Consider the following 21335-nt stretch of genomic DNA (forward strand, 5'->3'; position numbering starts at 1 on the left):
ATGGAAGATTTTCAGAGTTTTACTGTAGTTCATTTTATCAGATCTCTGCTTGTTAATAAACTGTATATGTAAGGAAAATTTATTCTGTTCTGCACAGCGCAGTTAAGCATTCAAATTAAGATGCAGAGGACAAGGGACAGCAGAACAATAAAGCAAGGAAGCAAAATTCATTTGGGGAATAGTTCTGATCAGGATAGTTGACTAGTTTGAACTCAATTCAAGTGAGCAACACCCTCATCTTCTTTCCATGATAGAATGCTTAAAACTACCCCTGACCTGTCAGCTATTCTAAATTTAGGATCCTTCTACTTTCCGTAAAGTAGCATTGCAATACCATTTGAAGTGGTAAATATATTTAATTATTTGTAAAAGTGAAGTGATCTGATTCTGATATCTATGCTTTTGGTTAACTGTATGTTCAATAATTCACTTGATCTTGAGACTGTCGGGGCATCTGGGTGGGAAGAGCAGCTGTCATGTATTTTTCTTTTAATAGTTGTGCTTGTGGAGGGGGCTCTCGGATCCAGATGCTGGAATAAAAATTTGAGCTATGCATGACATGCAGTAGTTGGTTCCTGCTTAATAATGACAAACTTGCTCAGTCTAAGGATTGTTTGAAAATGTGTAGCCATCTTGAGAGAAGGCCACCTGTTCAGACCATGTTGCAGGTACGCCAGTAATGCTGGACACCACAGCTAGAGGTTTGGTATGCTTGATGAGAGACATTGAGAATGTGTTGAATGAGTTGAAACTTAATGCTCATTGTAAAAGCAGTTATGATTTGACATTGACCCTTGCAACTGAGTGTCCGAGGTTCTCCGGTATTGCTCTTAATATCTCTGAGAGACATTATAATTCTGAGTGTGGTTCCTTCCTGTTTTAAGGCTGTTGTGGAGATGTGATTTACTGCATGGTATTTTCTGAAATACTATGATTGACGTGACACTAAAAACATGGGTGGTTCTTCAGAAGTATAGAGTGTAAGGTGGTGCTTAAAAAAAGAAATTAGGAGGGCAAAGAAAGGTCACAAAATATCCCTGGCAGATAAGATAAAAGAAAATTCCATGTTATTTTGTATACATTTTAAAAGTAAAAGGGAAAACCAGAGGAAAAAGTGGGGCTCATTACAGACCATAGAGGCAATCTGCACATTGAGCCAGAGGAGAGGGCGAGATTTTGAAGACTTTTCATCCATCTTCACTAAGGAGAAGGACATTGGTGATTTCAGTTGGGCTGGTGAATTTCTACAGCACAGAGATTTAATAAAGTATTGGATAACTTAGTGGACATAAAAGTGGACAATTGACAGAGAAATTAAGTACCTGAAATTGTAGACTCCAGATCGTCCATCTGTGATATTGATTCAGCTTGTTTTTATCCCCCTCTAGGACTGGGGGACATGCTCAGCCTGACCTCCTCGGCATATGTCTTCCTGCTCTGTATTTTGCATCCACTACATTCTTTTGTCTATGCTTTCACTAACTGCCCCCATTCACTTCATAGATAAGAGCTTATTCCCATGGTCATCCAGTTTTGCCCTATCAGAGATGTCCTTTTCTCCACCCTCCCTGCAGCATAACAAGCTTCTTTTTCTTTTTCAATCTTTTTATTAGTTTTCAAATTAATACAGATTGATATATAGCATCAATATTTATACATGTAATACAAAGAGATCAGGATAACAATCATGGCATAGATAATCATAAAGAACAATAAAATATAAAAAAATCTGTAGATCCAACAATCTCTTAGTAAATGAATATAATATAAAAGAAAGGAAAGAAAAAGATTTATTATATAAATTTTAAAAAAAGAAAAAACCCAAATCAATAAGAAAAATTATAAACAATATAAACTAAACTAAACAGAAAAATTTCAAAAAAAACGAACAACAAAAAAAGGGGGAAAAATGGGCTAAAATTTCTCAGTAGAAACAGAGCAATATTATGTTGTCAACTCCATTACTCTAAGTTGGAAAGTTATTGAAAGGGGATCTACATCATGTGAAAATAGTGAATAAATGGACTCCAAATATCTTCAAATTTAAGCGAAGGATCAACAGTACCGCTCCTAATTTTTTCCAAGTTTAAACATGATATAGTTTGAGAAAACCATTGAAAAGTAGTAGGGGGTATTGGATCCTTCCATTTAAGCAAAATGGATCGTTTGGCCATTAATGTAACAAAAGCAATCATACAGTTAGCAGAAGCAGATAAATGGCCAGACAAGCTTCTATTTCCTTTCCAGTTTTCCCCACAGATGTTCCCTGACCTGCTGAGTATTTTCTGTTTTTATCACATAGCCCTGCTACTGCATTAATATGTGCAAGAAAGTTGTGAAAGTGGAAGCTTGTTCTCTCTGTCTTCAGCTGAGCAGATCAACAAATGATGTGTGTGTGAAGAAAGAAGCAGCAAGTGTGCAGAATCCATTTGTTTTTGTTATTTGCTACATTTTTAGAACAGGAAATTTTAGAATGTTGGGCATGGCCACACCTACTAGCCCACAGAACACATGAAGTTTGCAACTCTAAGGCAGACATGACTTCTATGCATTTTTATTGCAAACGTTTCACCTTAAGAAAAGGAAAACACTAAATATGTACTGGCCACATAGCTAAATAATGCTGAGGCTGCATCCTGTTTACAGGTCTTGGAACTCTGATTATATTGGTCTTCAAAACTAACCTGAAAGTTATCCAGCAATCCTTGTAACCACCCATAAAATTCCTCATGAGTACAAACAATTACTTGGAGTTCTGATTATATGTTTACCCTACCCTTGAGATGGGAAGAGTGAAGTGTTTTGACACTTGGTCTCCTTACAGAATCTTTAACTTATTCCAGAAGCTGAATAGTGCCTTTGTAAGGTCAGATATAACCTTCCCTAGGAGTGCCAAATTGAGATTTTATAGTTGTAAATATGGTTGAAAAGTATAAGGTACTGCATCCCCTGCTCACCGTCAAGTCGTGGGCAGGACTTTTCCTTTAAGGAAAGCAGTAATAGACTCCAGTTCTGCAGACATATTTCTGACATTTCTGACTAATAACAGTGCACAGAGGCGTTATTAGGCTTGTCTTCAAGTTTCAGCTATGCAGTGAATTTTTTTGAATGGTTAATTAGTATTTGGATGGATGGAATTTACACTTTCTAAGTCTGTTCCTTCAACACTTTTATATTTCAACTATCCAGTTGCAAGGTCTTCACAAAAGGTGATACAATGAACAGAGAAATTCTGGAAATTTGAGATCACATTTCAATAGTCCACTATGGCGCATATTCTTCTTCTAGGTGCTCCATCTGTTGCAGCAATGAAGAGTTAATGCAGCAGTACGTCGCCATTTTCCACTGCTTTGCAAAGTGTATTCTCATGTGTAATAAGCATGCCTGTGACATGGGCCCTATATTCTTTGGGGAGATGGAGTGCACCCCATGTGTACGCACTGCAGTGGTTAAATGTAGCCTAACTGCAAAGGTCTGATGTCATAGTCCTGCTCTACAGTGCATGCTATATGGATAATATGCCAAGATTAGCGGGCAATGTGTATTGAATATCACTGTCCCTTCACCCTGAGGTCATGTAGCTGAATAAATAGTAGCTCCCAAACTTGCAAAAGCTTTTTGGTTCTCTTGCATTGCTATGAATCTCGAGAGCTGCAGTTGAACTGCAAATAAACCACATGCAGTTTGCGATGCACAGTCTGGCTATCTCTGAAATATATAGTCAAAGGAGAAACTTAATTTAAAAATATCAGATTGTTGTATTGCAACAAAGATGGAAGCCATTTTTATACATGGCTCATACACAAGCTTGTACAAAAATAAATTAAGAAAAATGTATATGTACATTAAAATGCATTTTATCTAAAGTATAACCTTTCTTTAATATAGGTTATGTTGTAGAAATATAGATGTTGTATCAGATTGTATAGTTTTTTGTAATTAAAACTGCATGTTCATTTATGCAGGTGTGCAGTTCATGTGGGACTGTTGCTGTGAGTCAGTGAGCAAGGCCTTAAAAGAACCAGGCTCGGGGTGCATATTGGCACACTGCATGGGACTTGGAAAGACACTGCAGGTAAGTGTAGAGTCTGAAATAACAAAACTTTTAACTAAGGAGCCCATATGGTTGTTTGCCAGATTTCAGCTTTTTTTTTATAGTCCTTTGCTTTCATCAGGATTTGAGAAACAAAACTTATAACAATGACATTACAAATACAATCCAGATTTACAATTAGGCTACAGTTCCAAGGTATCTTGAAGTTCTTAAAATCTGGCTTTTACAGAAAAGCTTTTAAACCTCGACAAATGAAGACCATCTTGCAGCTAAATTAAGCTGCTTAATGCATAGCATTTTTGAATGTAAATATGCACTGAAACAGGTGTACATTGTCATTCTAGTATTGCATAATGCTTGATTGATGATAGATTTGAAACTGTAAACAGAAAAGGCTGGAAAAATTCAGCAGGTCATGTGTGAAGAGAGAAACAGAGTTGATGTTTCAGTGATCTTTCTGATTGAATTAATGCATTAATTCTGTTCATCACTCTGCAGATACTGTCAGGACTGATGAGCATTTCCAGCATTTTCTATTTTACTGTGGTTTTATTGTATTTTGCTTTTGGCTTTTGTTCTTGCATTGAAGTATACAAGTGTGGAACAATACCCACGTACCTCAGATGCAGAAAGGAGCTCAAATTTCATTTTGTAAATCCCAGTTTTGTAAATCAGAGCTGCTTTGGCTAATTCTCCTGGTGTAGTTCTCAAGGGGGAGCAGTTAAGATAACAAAAAAAAATCCAATGTTTTCTCCTAATTGCAAAATTATAGCAATTGATTTCATATCTGTCATGAATGTAAATATCCAGCAGGTATTGCATGCAGATTTCAATACTAGGTTGGCTAAATGCAGCAGAGATGAGGCAGAAAGACCCCATTAATGATTTGGCCCCCTAAAAATATAAACACAGCATTTTTTAAAAAAAAGTTGGATCAGCCAAGTTTATTCAGAACAAACATCAGCTTACTACTGAGAAATGTTGCATTGAAGCAACAGATGAAAGGGAAGAGAACATTGGTTATATAAAACCAATTATTTTTTGTGAATAGGATAGCTTTTTAACATGAAAACTTGGGTGGTGAGCAGTGATGTAAAATGTTCAGAAAAAGATTAAGTTCATATATGGGATTAAAATTGAACAATTCAATCAATTGCAGTTTACAGGAAAGCTTTTTTTTTCCACTGGTCTTAACTATCCTACATGTAGCCCGATCAATATTTAAATTAGGATGTCAGTGTCAGCACCCACTTCTCAAGCAATTATCCAAAAACACATTGCACTGCATCTTGTCAAATGTTGTTACCCTGACTTTTTAACAGCATCGGTAGGCATCTAAATTGTGAAATACAGTATTTTTGTTTTGTCGGTATGAGATTTGGGTCATAGCGTCAATCTGTTTCTGACCAAAATATATGCACTCTTAAGCAGCACGTACATAAACCTGAGTGCATGACATTGAGTTCATAATGGAGCACTTTAGATCTTGCATAAAATTCAAATGTTCAGTGCACTTAATTGGACTTGTATAACTGCTACCATTGAAATTAATTTAAGTTTTAGTTTTATTTTTGTATTTGTGAATGGTTGAGTTCATCTTGGTGCTACAGCAAGTTATTCAGTGACTCTCAATCAAACTTATATTGAGGCGATTTGTTGCTTGATATGTCTTCCCCTCCAGAGGAGAGCAAGTTTAGCTCCAAATAAGATGTCCTCAGCATTGAAGTCATGTCAGCACTTTCAACTATTTCGATTATAACGAGTTCTACTTTAGTATATCTTAATTCATCCTTCCTTCCTTAGCAATTTTAGCTGTATTTTTTGTATCATTTTGAGTAACATTAAATATGATCCTGTGATTTTTTATATCCTGACTTTGCACATTTAGAGTAAAGACTTGAAATGGAAAATAGATAAAGTTGTTATGAATTAAGTTGGTCTTCTAAAATAGTTTTGTTTTGTTGTGGGTTACTTACAGGTTGTGACCTTTTTGCATACCATGCTGTTGGCTGAGAAACTTGAATTCAGTACTGCTTTAATTGTTTGTCCACTTAACACTGTTTTGAACTGGATCAATGAATTTGCAAAATGGCAGGAAGGACTGGATGATGATGAATGTTTAGAGGTATTTTAAATTTTTTTAAGCTTTATCTTCTTTTGGTTTTATTACATTGGATTAAAAATGTAAAATTTCTTTTCAAATAATTTGATTCTCTCATTTCTAATGATCAACAAAACAGAAACAAATGCAAATGAGATTACACTTTGAAACTATTAGTATGATAAAACTTTGGTTTATAAATCTAAATGCATTTTAAATTATTGCAATTGTAAAGAGCCTCTATGTGATATACTAATATAAATCAGTTGAATTGCTAGGGAAATTCTCAACCAACTTTTGTATGTGTTAGTTTCTGGTTTTCGCTTCTCTTTCCAACACCCCCAGATTAATCTTCCACCACTTTGCTTAATCTGCTCAGTTTCTCATTACGCTGGTTTAGCATCAGCTTCACACTCTTCCTGCCCTGCTGCAGATATTCCATGTCATTCTCTCCTCCCAGTTGGTTTCCATAGTTTTCAGCTTTCATTCGGTTTGGTCAATTTGGCAGTTGGAAGATAAGCATCAAGTAACTATTTCAACCTATTAAATAGTATCTTGGTTGCTTATTACAAATGTAATTCAAATTTTGACTGGTTTATTTGTGAGATATGATATTTTTAAACTTAATTAATAGACACCTACTGCATAGAATATACGGGATAGAAACAGGTCTTTTAGCCCAAATGGTGTGTATAGTGTTTGAGCTTTATGCTAGTTCATTCTCATTCCATCCACCTTATAATCAGGTATTCCCCATCCTTATTTGTTTCCTCTAATTCACTTCCTTTTAATGTAATTTATTTCCTCCTTTGATAGCACATTCTACATTTTAGCTACTGAGGGAAAAAATTGTTTTGGATTTCCCTATTAGTTTTATAACAATTGTGTATTTACGGATTCTTGTTTGGTGCTATGATCACAAATTTGAGTTTTAAAAGATTTAGTGGACTTTGTTGTATATATTTGAGGCTCCCTGAAGGCAACAGCACGGGTATATAAGATGGTTAAGAAAGAATATGAGAGCGAGGAACTATACAAATTATTAGTAAGGCCACAGCTGGAGTATTGTGTGCAACTCCATCTGCCACATCATATGAAGGATGTGATTGCACTGGAAGGGGTGCAGAGGAGATTCACCAGGATATGCCTAGAATGATGCATTTCAGCCATGAGGGTGGACTGAATAGGCTGGATTTGTTTTCTTTGGAGCAGAGAAGGCTGAGAGGTAAACTGATTGAGGTGTTCAAAAGTATTAGAGGCATGGATAGTGAGCAACTTTACCTCGTAGCAGGGGTGCCTGAGCAGAAGGGTTTATATTAGGTGCAGAGATTTAGAGGGGATTTGAATTTTTTTCACCTCAATCCTGAACCCGTTGTCTGGGGCGCACGGCAGAGTCGAACATTCTCTCAGCATTTAGGAAGTGTTCAGATGATCACTTGAAATGCTGAAACATAGGTCATGGGTCAAGTGCTGGGAAATAGGATTAGTGTAGATGGATACTTGATGGCTTGCATGGACACGGAGGGCTTGTTTCTGTGCTATGTGACACTCCATTAAACCTGTGTTTCCTATACATTCTAGTAATAAATAGGCATGTATTTAAAACTTTTAATGGGTAAAGTTGCTTCATTGGGAACATCTGATCTGACTAAAAATGTGCAAACACGAATATCGCCACAAGGAAATTACATAGAAAATGCTCTGAATTATTGGTTTATTGTGGTGAATTATTGGGTCTGCTGTTCAACACAAAACAGATGTAGCTCTTGCAGTCTTGTATGATAGCAAAAGTATATTTGAAAACCTGTGAAATTCCAGTTTCATTCAACACTAATAATTACCCAGGTAACTTGCCATTGTGTAATGTTGCTGCGCAATTAAAAACGTGTTTTTGTATTATATCCATTATCTTTTGTTTATTAAGTTGTCCTTTTAGAATATGTACTTCATTATTACAAAATGTTTTGATAATTTGTCTATGTATCCTTCATTATATTAAATCCTTGAAACTTTGGGATTTTGACAGATGTTCAACAATACAGTTTTATTTTCTGTCTTAAAGGTAAATGAATTAGCAACAGTTAAACGCCCTCAAGAAAGAGCCTACCTTCTTGAAAGATGGCTGGAGGAAGGAGGTGTCATGATTCTAGGTTACGAAATGTATCGTAATCTTGCACAAGGCAGAAATGTGAAAAGCAGGAAGATGAAAGAAATATTCCAGAAGACTTTAGTAAACCCTGGTGAGATTTAGTTTGATTTATTCCTCCTCAAACAAGTTTTGATAGCCTTGTAATTTTTCAACTACATGATGTAAGTAGTGTACAGATCCATATAGTACATCAACGTAGGATGCAGATTAGTCTATTCAGTGCTGGAGCCTGATCCACCATTCACTTAGATTGTGCTTGGCTTAACTGAATATACTTTTTCTCAATATTCCTTAATATCTTTGGTTAACAATATCTCAGTCTCAGATCTGTAATAAATAATTAACCTTTTATCAGCTGCTGTTTGTTGAAGTGTCATATATTTTCCATCCTTTGTGTCTACCTAGTTGTAATTTTTAGCTTATCATTTTGATTAAATCATGTATATCCTTAAGATGTAGTACCCAAAAATGTGCTCAAGTACTGTAGGTGTGGCATAACATGGGGTTTGTGTAGCTGCAGCATAAATCATAAATGGTTTTCCATTTACGTAGACATATGGCCTTTTATTAACTTTTATTTTCTGTACCTGTCCTTGAAATTTTAATAATCCCTGTACATAGCTACCACCTCTACCCCACCACAAAGACTTTTCAACTGTATTTGCTTGTTTTTGCTAATTAGAAAGTACTCTTCTATGCAAATTCAGAGGAGTGTTGAAGCTTGGTCACTGACTAGAAAGATGTTTTGACACAAAAGATGTTTGGGAGGGAATTTGGACTTGAAACAGTTTCAATCAACTGAATTTATTGAATGGTGAGGTAGTATTTAAAAGATTATGTCATGTCATACTGCCATTGTGTTCTGGGAGATTGTTAATGAAAGTTAGCACAAATTAAAATGCTTTATTTTATCAACTTAAAAAGATTTACTCAGTATATTTTAAATTGCCAATGCAATTGTAGCAATCCAATATAAAAAGAAAAATATGGTTTTTGAGACCAATGCTAGAACAGTTTTGGATTGGTGTTTATTATGTCGAGTTCTTTTACATACCGTTGCACTATGTAATGCTTGTATGAGCTGAGAGAAGAAAGCCTATTGGTGCAGTCAGTAACTTGGTCTGCACTGATTTAGTGCTGTTATAAATAACCATTTAGGCTTGAGTTTAAGTGCACATGTAATATTGAAATTAGTCTTAGCAAGCATTCTGCTAACACATTTTTTCAATTTGGGGATAATCCTTTTTAGACAGCTGCAAATTGTGGGAATATTTAAATGTCATACCCAGTCACGTCATTGATTTTGTTGTAACTAGAACTGACTTGCCACATTCTTTTGGTCTGTTTAAAAATATGATGTACCTTGTCACTGCATCTGCAAATGTAATTTTGTGTTCCGCATTATTTAAAATTTAATTTTTTCAAAATTCCATCTAAATCAGATATACTTTATATATCCGGAGTTTTGGTACTTGAATTCAAGAGAAGCTTTCTGATGGTCTCCATTCTAGTGCAGCTTAACTGCAGTTTAATGGTTATGCATTTGTTATGCATTCATAGCACTCCCAAGTCCAGATGCAGAGACTAAAGCTAAGCATTTCCCATATTTCTTACAACATAGAAGGAAGCCATTGAGTCTATGCTAGCTTATCCAGCCTATCAGTCTAGAGCACTGTGGGAATGTTGCATTCTTGGTGTTCTTTCAGACAAGGTTTTAAACTGAGGTCTGGCTTAGTCTGAATGCAAGATCTCATAGCATCTCTTTGAAGAACAGAGGAATTATCCATAGTGTACCAATATTTATCCATCAGTCAGCTTACTACAGCAGGTTATCATTATTTATTAGAATATCTTGTTTGCAAGATGGCTGATGTTGCTCCTCCTACATTCCAGTAGTGATTTTGCTTCAAAAAGTAGAGTGCTTCATTGACTATAAAATGCTTTGGAATGTTCTCTCAAAGGAAAATGAAAGATACCATGTAAATGCCAATAGGCCTTTCACAAGTATTGATTAATAAAGTTCAAGAAAGTTACTCCTTGCATTTTGAAGTGATCAAATTTTCAATATATCACCATGAAAATTACAGTTACTACAATTTCAGTTTAGTCACTATTTGATGAAATATTTTTACAGTGATGTGATCATAGCTCCCAAGCACATAAATCATAGTTTCATTTCAGTTGTACAAGTTCTATAAATCTGCTCTTCATATTTCTTGAACTACAGATTTTCCATTGGGTAATAAAAACATGTTGTCATCTAGTTTATCGTAATTTTGGTTTTGTACCATGCTAGAACCATGTATTTAATTCGTATTTCTAATTTTTCATTCTGTAGTTATGCTTATGATATTTCTGAATATTTTCAGTTTTAAAATTTGAATTTTTTGTGTATTATGCAGTTAGTTTTTGATACTCTTCAATGCTAGAGAGCAGGTTAAGAGGTTGCAATATGTATCACCTTACTTTCCAAGTTTGTGAAGCAACATTCCTTAGCTGCACATCAGCCATCCAATTGTCCTGATCTCATTACAGTTCTTGGAAAATAAAAAGGTTTGACAAAACAAACTATTTTCAATAGCCTAGAAAATATCATGATATAAACTTTAAAATATTGAACAAGTAATCCAACTTTGTTTGCCAGTGGCTGTAGCAGGGAAGGATATTAACATCATTTATAATTGCAAATGGTTGCCAGATTGCAGTAACTTTTGCAATGACCTTCATCTCCATAAAGTTGAAAAGTCAGCTGGTTCTTATCTTGAAGTTTTGACTTTTTCAAAAAAAAAGTTGCTTTTTTTTTGTCCAAAAAACGTTTTGAACTCTTAAAAGTAATTGGTCTTTTAAAACTTGATTGCTGTGATTGCTTTTCTCTGTGCACTAGCGGTGTTTTAGATAAAGGACTTTTTTTGATTGAACAATAGATTTTAATTTTATTTTCCTTTCCCTCTCCATCCTTGTTATTCATCAAAATAGGTTTATACATATTTTTCTCTCATTTTTCACAATAGGACTAGTTATTTTTGGAATATTGGAGTTGCTCTGTGGATTGTTATACATGAAATTTATCAGGAGAATGCAAAATGTAGCACTCTCTCCCAGTGTCTTATGCACACCCCAGACCATGGTAGCTTGACCAGCAAAACTTTATTGGAGTTCAGCTAATGTTGTTTCATTATTTAAGAAAGGCAGCAGGGATAACTGCAGGTTGGTGAGCCTTGCATCAGAGATAGGGAAATTATTGGAGAAAGTATTAGGATTTTAGTGGCTGATTAGGGATAGTCAGCATGGCTTTGTGCAGGTGGGATTCTTGCCTCATTAATTTGATTTTTTGAGGAGGTAACTAACATTGAAGACAGGGCAGTAGATATTGTCTATACAGACTAAGGCATTTGACAAGGTTCCACGTGGTAGACTGGTCCAGAAGGTTAAGGCACATGGGAACCAAGGTGAGCTGGCTAATTGGATCCAAAATCAGCTTGGTGATAGGAAGAGGATTGTAGTGGAAGGATGTTTTCCTGATCGAAAGACTGTGACCAGTGGTGTTCCATGGGCTTTGCTGCTGGACCTCTGTAGCTTGTGATTAACAAGATTTGGATATGAATGTTGGAAATGTGATGAGTAAGTTTGCAGATGACACAAAAGTTGGTGTGTTGTAGGTAGGGTAGGAAGGATATCCAAAGCTACAGCAGGATGTAGATCAGGAAAATTGGGCAGAGTGTTGGCAGATGGAATTTAATCCCGGCAAGTGTGAGGTGACTCATTTTGGGGTAGGACATGAACAGTCAATGGTGCACTAAAGAATGTTGATGAAGAGGGGGACACTGGAGGGTTCAAGTTCACAGCTTCTTGAAAAGGCAGCTCAAGCAGAGAAGGTGAAGGCATATGGCATGCTTGCAACTTTACAAAACAATGGTTAGGTAGCACTTGGAGTAGCATTTCTGGTCACCACACTATAGGAAGGATGTGGTTGTGCTGAAGAGAGTGCAGAGGAGATTCATGGGGATGTTGCCTGGATTGTTATGGGGAGAATTTGGATCGGCTGGGTTTGTTTTCCCTGGATCAAAGCATGCTGAGGAATAACCTGACAGGTTCTAAGAGGTGTAGATGGATAATCAGAATCTTTTTCCCATAGTAGGGGTTTTGAAAGCCAGAGTGCATAGGTCTAAGGAAGAAGAGAAGATTTTAAGGGGAATTGAGGGTAAGTTTTTTTTTACACAGAATTATTGATATCTGGGAAGTGCTGCCAGATGAGGTGGTGGTAGAGTCGGCTACAGTCATTACATTTCAAAGACATTTAAACAAGCACTTAATGTCCCTCAATGTCAACAAAACAAAAGAGCTGGTCATTGACTTCAGGAAAGGGGGTGGTGTACATGCACCTATCTACCTCATGGTGCTGAGGTTGAGAGCTTCAAGTTCCTGGGAGTGAACATCACCAACAGCCTGTCCTGGTCAAATCACGTAGGTGCCATGGCCAAGAAAACTCACCAGCACCTTTACTTCCTCAGGAGGCTAAAGAAATTTGGTTTGTCCCCTTTTGACTCTCACCAGCTTTTACCGATGCACCATAGAAAGCATCCTATCCGGATGTATCACGGCTTGGTACGGCAACTGCTCCGCCCAGGACCACAAGAAGCTGCAGAGAGTTGTGGACACAGCCCAGTGCATCACGGACACCAGCCTCCGCTTCTTGGACTCTGTCTTTACCTTTCGTTGTCTTGGTGTAGCAGCCAGCATAATCAAAGACCCCACCCACCTGGGACATTCTCTCTTCTCTCCTCTTCCATCGGGTAGAAGATACAGGAGCCTGAGGGCACGTACCACTAGACTTAAGCACAGCTTCTACCCCACTGTGATAAGACTATTGAACGGTTCCCTTATACAATGAGATGGACTATGACCTCACGATCTATCTTATTGTGACCGTGCACCTTATTGCACTGCACTTTCTCTGTAGCTGTGACACTTTACTCTGTACTGTTATTGTTTTTACCTGTACTACATCAATGCACTCTGTACTGACTCAATGTCACTGCACTGTGTAATGAATTGACCTGTACGATCGGTTTGTAAGACAAGATTTTCACTGTATCTCGGTACAAGTGACAATAATAAACCAATACCAAATAGGTACAACAAAGAAGGATACAAACCTAATGCGGGCACATAGAATTAGTGCAGATAGGCAAAAGGGTCAGCATGGACATGGTGGGCCAAAGGGCCTATTTCTTCGCTGTACAACTCTGATTCTACTACTGTGAAAACAATGAGATTTTTTTTAAAAATTGGAGTGTTAAATGAAACTTGCTAATATCAAAATCAACATGTTTTAGTTCAAGGGAAAATGAATAGTCAGGGGTAATGTGCGCTCTCTGAAAACTGATAAATTGAAATTAAGGACATAGGCAAGTTAAATTACCTTGAATCAGAAGTGGCCATCATGCTGGACTTCTCAGGAGAACTATAATGTTGGGCAGAGACTTAGCAGAATTAATGCAAGCAAAATAAGTGATGAATAATGACGTTAAAGAGTGACAAATTCCCAGGATGCAATGGTTTTTATCTCTGGATTTCTTTCAAATGGAGAACTTTTTAGGTTGGAAAATATTGCATGGCATTCGGCTACTTTAAGAAACATATGGTTTCCTGGTAATTATAGATCAGTTGACCTAATTTCCACTGTTGAGAAATTTCTGGAGTATATTATTATAAATACTTACTGACATTGGTTTTCAAGAAAAAAAGCAAACTGCTGATGCTGAAAATCTGAACTAAAAACAGAAAATGCTGGAAATACTCAGCAGATCAGGCAACATCTGTATAGCGAGAAAGAGTTAACGTTACAGGTTGATGACCTTTGATCAGAATTAGGAAAAGCTAGAAATCAAATGTTTCTTTTTCCATAGATGCTGCCTGACCTGTTAAATACACCTTTTTCTGTTTTCTTGATTTGAAATTTTTAGTCAGACAAAATTGTCTTTATATATTTATAAATTTTAAATGAGATGATTTTGGGTAGTGGACAGAAAAATGTAGTCTGAATTTTCAGAATGCATTTGACATGAGTCCCTTATAAGTAATGCTACCCAAAGGTGAAATTCAAGGAATTGAAAACAACTTATTGACCTGGTTATAGCTCTTGCTGAGTGCAGGATAGTGTTGAGGAAGCAGGGAGACTGCAGAAGGAGTTGGACAGGTTGGGAGAATGGGCAAAGAATTGGAATACTGTGTAGGGAAGTTTGTGGTCATCCATTTTGGTAGAAGGAATAAAGGCATAAACTATTTTCTAAATGGGAAGCGAATTTAGATATCGGAGGTGCAAAGGGACTTGGGAGTCCTAGTGCAGGTTAACTTGCAGGTTGAGTCAGTAGTAATGAAGGCAAATGCAATGTTAGCATTCATTTCAAGAGGACAAGAATATATAAACAAGGATGTAATGCTGAGGCTTTATAAGGCATTGGTCAGACCACATTTGGAGTATTGCGAGCAGTTTTGGGCCCCATATCCAAGGAAGGATGTGCTGGCATTGGAGAGGATCCAGCAGAGGTTTATGAGAATGATCCCAGGGATGAAAGGGTTAATGCATGAGTATTTGATGGCTCTGGGCTTTTGTACTCACTGGAGTTTAGAAGGGGGGGGCGGAGAGAATCTCATAGAAAACTATTGAATATTGAAAGGCCTGGATAGAGTGGACATGGATAGAATGTTTCCAGTAGTGGGAGAGTCTAGGACCAGAGGGCACAGCCTCTGAGTAGAAGGACATCCCTTTAGAACAGAGATGAGGAGGGATTTCTTTAGCCTGAGGTGGTGAATCTGTGGAACTCATTGCCACAGATGGCTGTGGAGGCCAAGTAATTAGGTATATTTGAAGCAGAGGTTCATAGGTTCTTGATTAGTAAGGGAGTCAAAGGTTATGGGGAGAAGGCAGGAGAAGGGTTAAGAGGGAAAAATAAATCAGCCATGATTGAATGGTGGAGCAGACTCGATGGGCCAAATGGCCTAATTTTGCTCCTATGTCTTATGGTCTAGGATACATTAAGGATGATGGCATGTGATGGATGATGACATCTGCCATATTTACCCCTGGTCCCAATCCACCTTCCACTCCTCATTTTACATGCTAACCACTTTACAATGTCATCTACAGAGATAGAATCAGCTTCTACGTTTATGCTGCTAACACCCAGCTCTAATTCTCCAGCTGCCTTTGTTAACTCTAGCAGGTAATTGAGACACATTCAGTTTTGGGAAAGATCTGATTTCCTTCAGCTAAAATATTGGCAAAACCATAATTGAATAATTTGAAGCATTAACATCATGCTCTGTTAAAGAATGTTTAGTGAAATATTATTAAAATCATTTTCAAAATATTCTAGTGTTTAAAAACATGTTGCAACTAAATTTTGTTTTCTGGGTTATAACGCAATTGAAATGGAACATTGGTTTCTATTACCTAGAGAGGACCAGGAGAGAATGTGGTGGGGGGGAGACAGGTACAGACATTGTGCCACACAAAGCACATGTTGATAAGATGCTGATGCCAAGTCACTGTGAAACATCAAATGACATTGATTGCAGATAAGCAGTATTTAGTGTAATTATCTTTATGAATCATATCTGTGGGGGGCAGGGAGGACAAGGTTGGGGCTTTGCTCATCAGAGAATTCAGATGAGTTTTGTGGACAGGTCTTTTTCTGGAATATTTATGAAAAGGTTTAATTTGAAATTATGTACTTAATCTGGCTCACTAAACAGCATGAAAATGGCTGCTTGCTGACAGATGGGATGCACTACATTGCCCCTCAGTGGCCAAAGCCTGTAAGTTCGTGAAATAAACTCTTAGTTGTATGCTGTATGAAGCTGCAGCTGACTTAGAACCTAATACTACCTCTTTAAATTGGAGGGGGGGGGGGTGGCGAAGTGGTGAAATAACTACAGTACCATCTGAAGTTTAATATGTTGATACTTGCTAAAAGTTTTACCATTTAGCCTTTTCATTGCTTATTGTAATAGAAATATATGGATGTTAATGGTTCATAAAACTTTCTTTTAAATATATGCAATTAATGTGTATTCAATTGTAATAATGTTTATTGTAGATTAAATATTAATGTATTGCTGGAATATATTTGTAGCTTATTATTTACCACATAATAAATTAAACCTTTATATTTAAATTATTTGTTTGCTAGAAGGCCTGTCAATCAGGTTTTCACTGCTAGCTCCAGTCCTATAAACTAAATGGAGGGAATAATTTAATGGGCATTTTACATAAATGAAACTGAAATTAAAATATTTTGATCTTTCTAATGCACTTATGGAGCTCCTCATCCTATTAACATACTACGTGCTAAGAATTTGTATTGGGTAAATTGATGCAGCAAGGTTGTATCACTAATGGTTCTTAATCAATGTCCTCCCCTAATGCTTAAAACAGAAAAAAACAAATGATGAAACATATGAAAATTCAAGACTAAGTTTGTTTCACATTACAGCAGTGATTTAATTCTTGGTTCTAGGATTTACAAATGTCTTGTGCATTATTTCAAATTACTTTCTCTTGCAGGTCCAGACTTCGTGGTCTGTGATGAAGGGCATATACTTAAAAACGAAGCTTCAGCAATATCAAAAGCAATGAATTCTATCAGAACAAAAAGGAGGATAATTCTTACAGGGACACCATTGCAAAATAATCTTGTTGAATGTAAGTGCATTTGTTTTAACATTTTCTTAATAAATTAATATCTCTGAATTACAGAATCATTTTAAACATGGAAGTTAATGCTTTTAGTTTTATGTAACAGATACAGCACAGAAATGAGCTAATCAGCCTAAATGGTTTTTGCCTGTGTTTGTGTTCCAAGTAAACCTTCCCAAAACCTAACTCTTTCAGCTTAACCATCTATTCCTTTCTCCTTGTTTATCCACTTATCCTTATAATCTGATACTGTACTTACTGCACCATTGGTAATAACATTGTGGCTAGGCTGAAGGCAAAAAATTGCTTTAAAAAAGCCTCTCATCATATAAATCCCAAGTTGCTGCTGGTATAGCTGAACTCATTATTTAAATTAATCCACTTTTCATATGTCGGGAATTACCACAATTAGATGCTAGGTCCAACTGATTTTAAAATGGTAAATTGGTTTATTATTGTTATGTGTACCGAGGTACAGTGGAAAAACTGTTTTATATGCCATCCGTACAGATCATTTCATCAAATCAGTACATTGAGGTAGTACAAGGGAAGACGAGAAGGCAGAATAAAGTGCTTCAGTTACAGAGAAAGTGCAGTGCAGGTAGACAGCATGCAAGGCCATAACAAGGTAGATTGTGAGGTCAAGAGGCCATCTTATTGTACTGGGGGACCATTCAGTAGTCTTATAACAGTGGGGTAGAAGCTGTTCTTCAGCCTAGTGCTATGTGTTTTCAGGCTTTTGTATCTTCTGCCCAGTGGGAGGGGGGAGAAGAGAGAATGTCTGAAGTGGATGGGGTCTTTGATTATTTTGAGAGCAGTATAGACAGAGTCATAGAACATAGAATAGTACAGCACAGGAACAGGCCCTTCGGCCCACAATGTCGTGCCGAACCAATTACATTAATAGTAAAGTGCCCAAACAAACTAATCCCTTCTGGCTACACAATGTCCATATCCTACCATTTCCCTCACATTCGTGTGCCTATCTGAGAGCTTCTTGAATGCCCCTAGTGTATTTGCCTCTACCACCACCCCAGGCAGCGCATTCCAGGCACCCACCACTCTGTTTAAAAATAAAACTTGCCCCTCACATCTCCTTTGAACTTCCCCCTCTCACCTTAAGTGTATGCTCTCTAGTATTAGACATTTCAATCCGTATTAGACATTTCAATCCTGGGGAAAAGATACTGGCTGGCTATCTATGCCTCAGATCTCCCTTCAGCCTCCACCACTCTAGAGAAAACAACCCAAGTTTGTCCAACCTATCCTCATAGCTCATCCCCTCTAATCCAGGCAGCATCTTGGTAAATGTCTCCTATACTCTCTTCATAGCCTTGACATCCTTCCTATAATGGGGCAACAGAACTGAATGCAATGCTCCAGATGCAGCCTAACTAAAGTTTAGCTGCAGCATAACTTCCTGACTCTTGTACTCAATTCCTCGACTAATGAAGACAAGCATGCCATATGCCTTCTTTACCACCCTATCAACCTGTGTAGCCACTTTCAGAGAGCTATGAAATTGGACCCTAAGATCCTTCTGCTCATCAACACTTAAGGGTCTTGCCATTAACAGTGTACTCTCTTTATGCATTTGATCTCCCGAAGTGCAAACCTTCACATTTGGCTGGATTGAACTCCATCTGCCATTTCTCTGCCCATATCTGCAACTGATCCATATCCCGCTGTATCCTTTGCTAGTCCTCTACGCTATGCACAACGCCACCAATCTTCATATCAACTGCAAATTTACTAATCCACCCATGTACATTTTCATCCAGTTCATTTACATAGATCATAACCAGTAGAGGTCCCAGTACAGATCCAGGAGGAACACCACTAGTCACAGACCTCCACCTAGAATAAGTCCCATCGACCACTACCCTCTTGTCTTCTATGGACAAGCCAGTTCTGAATTCAAATGGCCAATTCACCTTGTATTTCATGCATCTTAATCTTCTGGATGAGTGTCCCATGAGGGACCTTGTCAAGCGCCTTTCTAAAATCCATGTAGGCAACATCCACAGCTCTACTGTCATCAATCACGCTCGTCAAAAACCTTAATCAAGGCACGACTTGCCCTGCACAAAGACATGCAGACTGTCCCTAATTAGGCTATGGTTTTCCAAATGCTCGTAAATCCTATCCCTAAGTATCCTCTCCAGTAACTTCCCTACCACTGACATGAGACTCGCCAGTCTAAAGTTACCAGGATTATCCCTGGATGAAGGGCATGGTGTTTTCCGTAATGTGTTGAGCTGTGTCCACGGTCTTGCGGTCTTGGGCAGAGCAGTTGCCATACCAAGCCGTGATGCATCTGGATAGGATGCTTTCTATGGTGAATCTATAAAAAATTGGTGAGGGTCAAAGGGGACATGCCAAATTTCTTAAGCCTCCTGAAGAAGTAGAGGCACTAGTGCACTTCAATACAATGTAGAGTATGTGTAACACAAGTAGAATATCAAATAAAAGATTCTCTAAGAATTTATTGGAATATTTATAGTGCACACTAAAAATTGAAGCATTGAAGAGTATTAAGTGCTTCCAGTAGATCATTGAAAGTGGATAACGATAAAACAATTCTCCTTCCAACTTTTATGTGCAAAAGCATAAAACCCACTTCAACTGTGGATTTTACACACTTTTAGTACAAAGTAAATTCCCAGCTTGTCTGCAAAATTTTATATAGAAGTCATATTTTCTGGCATCTCACTTTAAAAAAAAAATTTATGGAAAACTAGATTGCATCACATTCCCAGTATCTAGAACCAGCTGCACTCTGACACAAAGTTCCATGGATTGCTGTTGCCTTTTCAGCATCTCATTTTGAATTCAAGTTGATTATTTTTTTACATGTTCAATATTAGAGTCATAGAGTTACACAACACAGAAACAGACCCTTTGGGCCCAACACTTCCTCACCAACCAAGCTGCCTTCCTGAGTTGGTCCCATTTGCCTGCATTTGGCCCATATCCCTGTAAATCTTCCCTATCCATGTACCTGTACAAATTTCTTGGACCTAGATTGAGGTAACATTCGCATTTGATTGCAGGTTGTTTGGCTGAGAACGGGGGCAGGGGAGGATTGGGGGGTGGGGTGGGGGCGGAAGCAAGTTGTATTTTTTTTTGTTTAGTAGTTTTAATTATTGAGAATGTATTGGAGTGGTTTTCATTTGAACTCTTTCATACTTTGAAAACTGGAATAAATATTTAAAAGTTTTGAAATGGTTCTGAGTGTCAAGGCTAGGGCTTTGTTGGATATCAAAGACTTCAGATGAGTTTCGTGGACAGTCCTTTTTCTGGTTCCTCAGCTTAACTCAGGTTACATCATTGAAGCCCTGTGCCACCAAAGGCCTGAACTACTAGCCCTACAGGACCACCTGAGATGGGAAGATTGGCCCTCCAAGTCAAGAGTAGCTGAGTTTGGGGATTGGGCAACTTGCAGTGTGGGAAGTCTGGGTCTAAATGTTTGGAATGTTTCTCCTGCAGATCATTGTATGGTGAATTTCATTAAAGAGAATCTTCTTGGCTCAATAAAGGAATTCAGAAATAGATTTATGAATCCCATTCAGAATGGACAATGTGCAGACTCGACTTTAGTGGATGTAAGAGTAATGAAGAAACGTGCCCATATCTTGTACGAAATGTTGGCAGGTTGTGTGCAGGTAAGTGCTAAAGTGAATTGTTTTTATCTTACCTACCCTTATTCCAGTTTGGGTACACATTGGCGAAGAACATAAGTAAATTAGAAGCAGTAGTAGGCTCTTCAGCCCCTTGCGAGTGCTCCGCCATTCAATAAGATTATGGCAATCCTTCTACTTCAATGCCACTTTCCAGCAGCAAACCCAAATTTCTTGTTTCCCTTGTATTTTCTATTCACCAACTAATTTTAAGTTCACGACAGTATGTTACACTCATTACCACTGTCATTTTTTAACCTCTTTTATGATAATTTGTTGAAGGCCTTCTGAAAATCCAAATACTCCACATTAACTGGTTCGCCCTTAAATAAAAATCAAAATATTGTAGGTGCTGATAATCTGCAATAAGAACAGGAAACACTGGAAATATTTAGTAGTTCAGGCAGCATCTGTGGAAAGTGGAAACTAATGTTTCAAATTGAAGACATTTTGTCAAAACTGGGAAGAGGAAATGATTTAACATCAAGCTGCAGAGAGGGTGGGGGGTGGGTGGCAGGGGATGGATAGAACCCATCCTCCGATAAGGTGAGGTCAGGATTACCATGGGGACAAGTTGTAGAGGGCATCTGGACGATGGGTTAATGGAGACAGTTAGACAAGAAAAAATTAATAGAATCTACAAAATGAGG

At 37.5% G+C, this 21335-nt stretch overlaps 1 protein-coding gene across 3 annotated transcripts in view; it reads left to right on the top strand.

Annotated features, from left to right (window-relative positions):
* The window catches only part of atrx (ATRX chromatin remodeler), a 153395-nt gene that overhangs the window by 73759 nt on the left and 58301 nt on the right, over positions 1–21335 (top strand). For all 3 annotated transcript variants that reach the window (XM_052020767.1, XM_052020766.1, XM_052020765.1), the window contains exons 17-21: positions 3966–4075; positions 6033–6179; positions 8218–8395; positions 16874–17011; positions 20495–20670. In XM_052020767.1, coding sequence (XP_051876727.1) covers positions 3966–4075; positions 6033–6179; positions 8218–8395; positions 16874–17011; positions 20495–20670 — 749 coding nt within the window. The remainder of the gene's footprint in view (positions 1–3965; positions 4076–6032; positions 6180–8217; positions 8396–16873; positions 17012–20494; positions 20671–21335) is intronic.

Source organism: Pristis pectinata, chromosome 8 (genome assembly GCF_009764475.1).
Source record: "Pristis pectinata isolate sPriPec2 chromosome 8, sPriPec2.1.pri, whole genome shotgun sequence".
NCBI lineage: Eukaryota > Metazoa > Chordata > Chondrichthyes > Rhinopristiformes > Pristidae > Pristis > Pristis pectinata.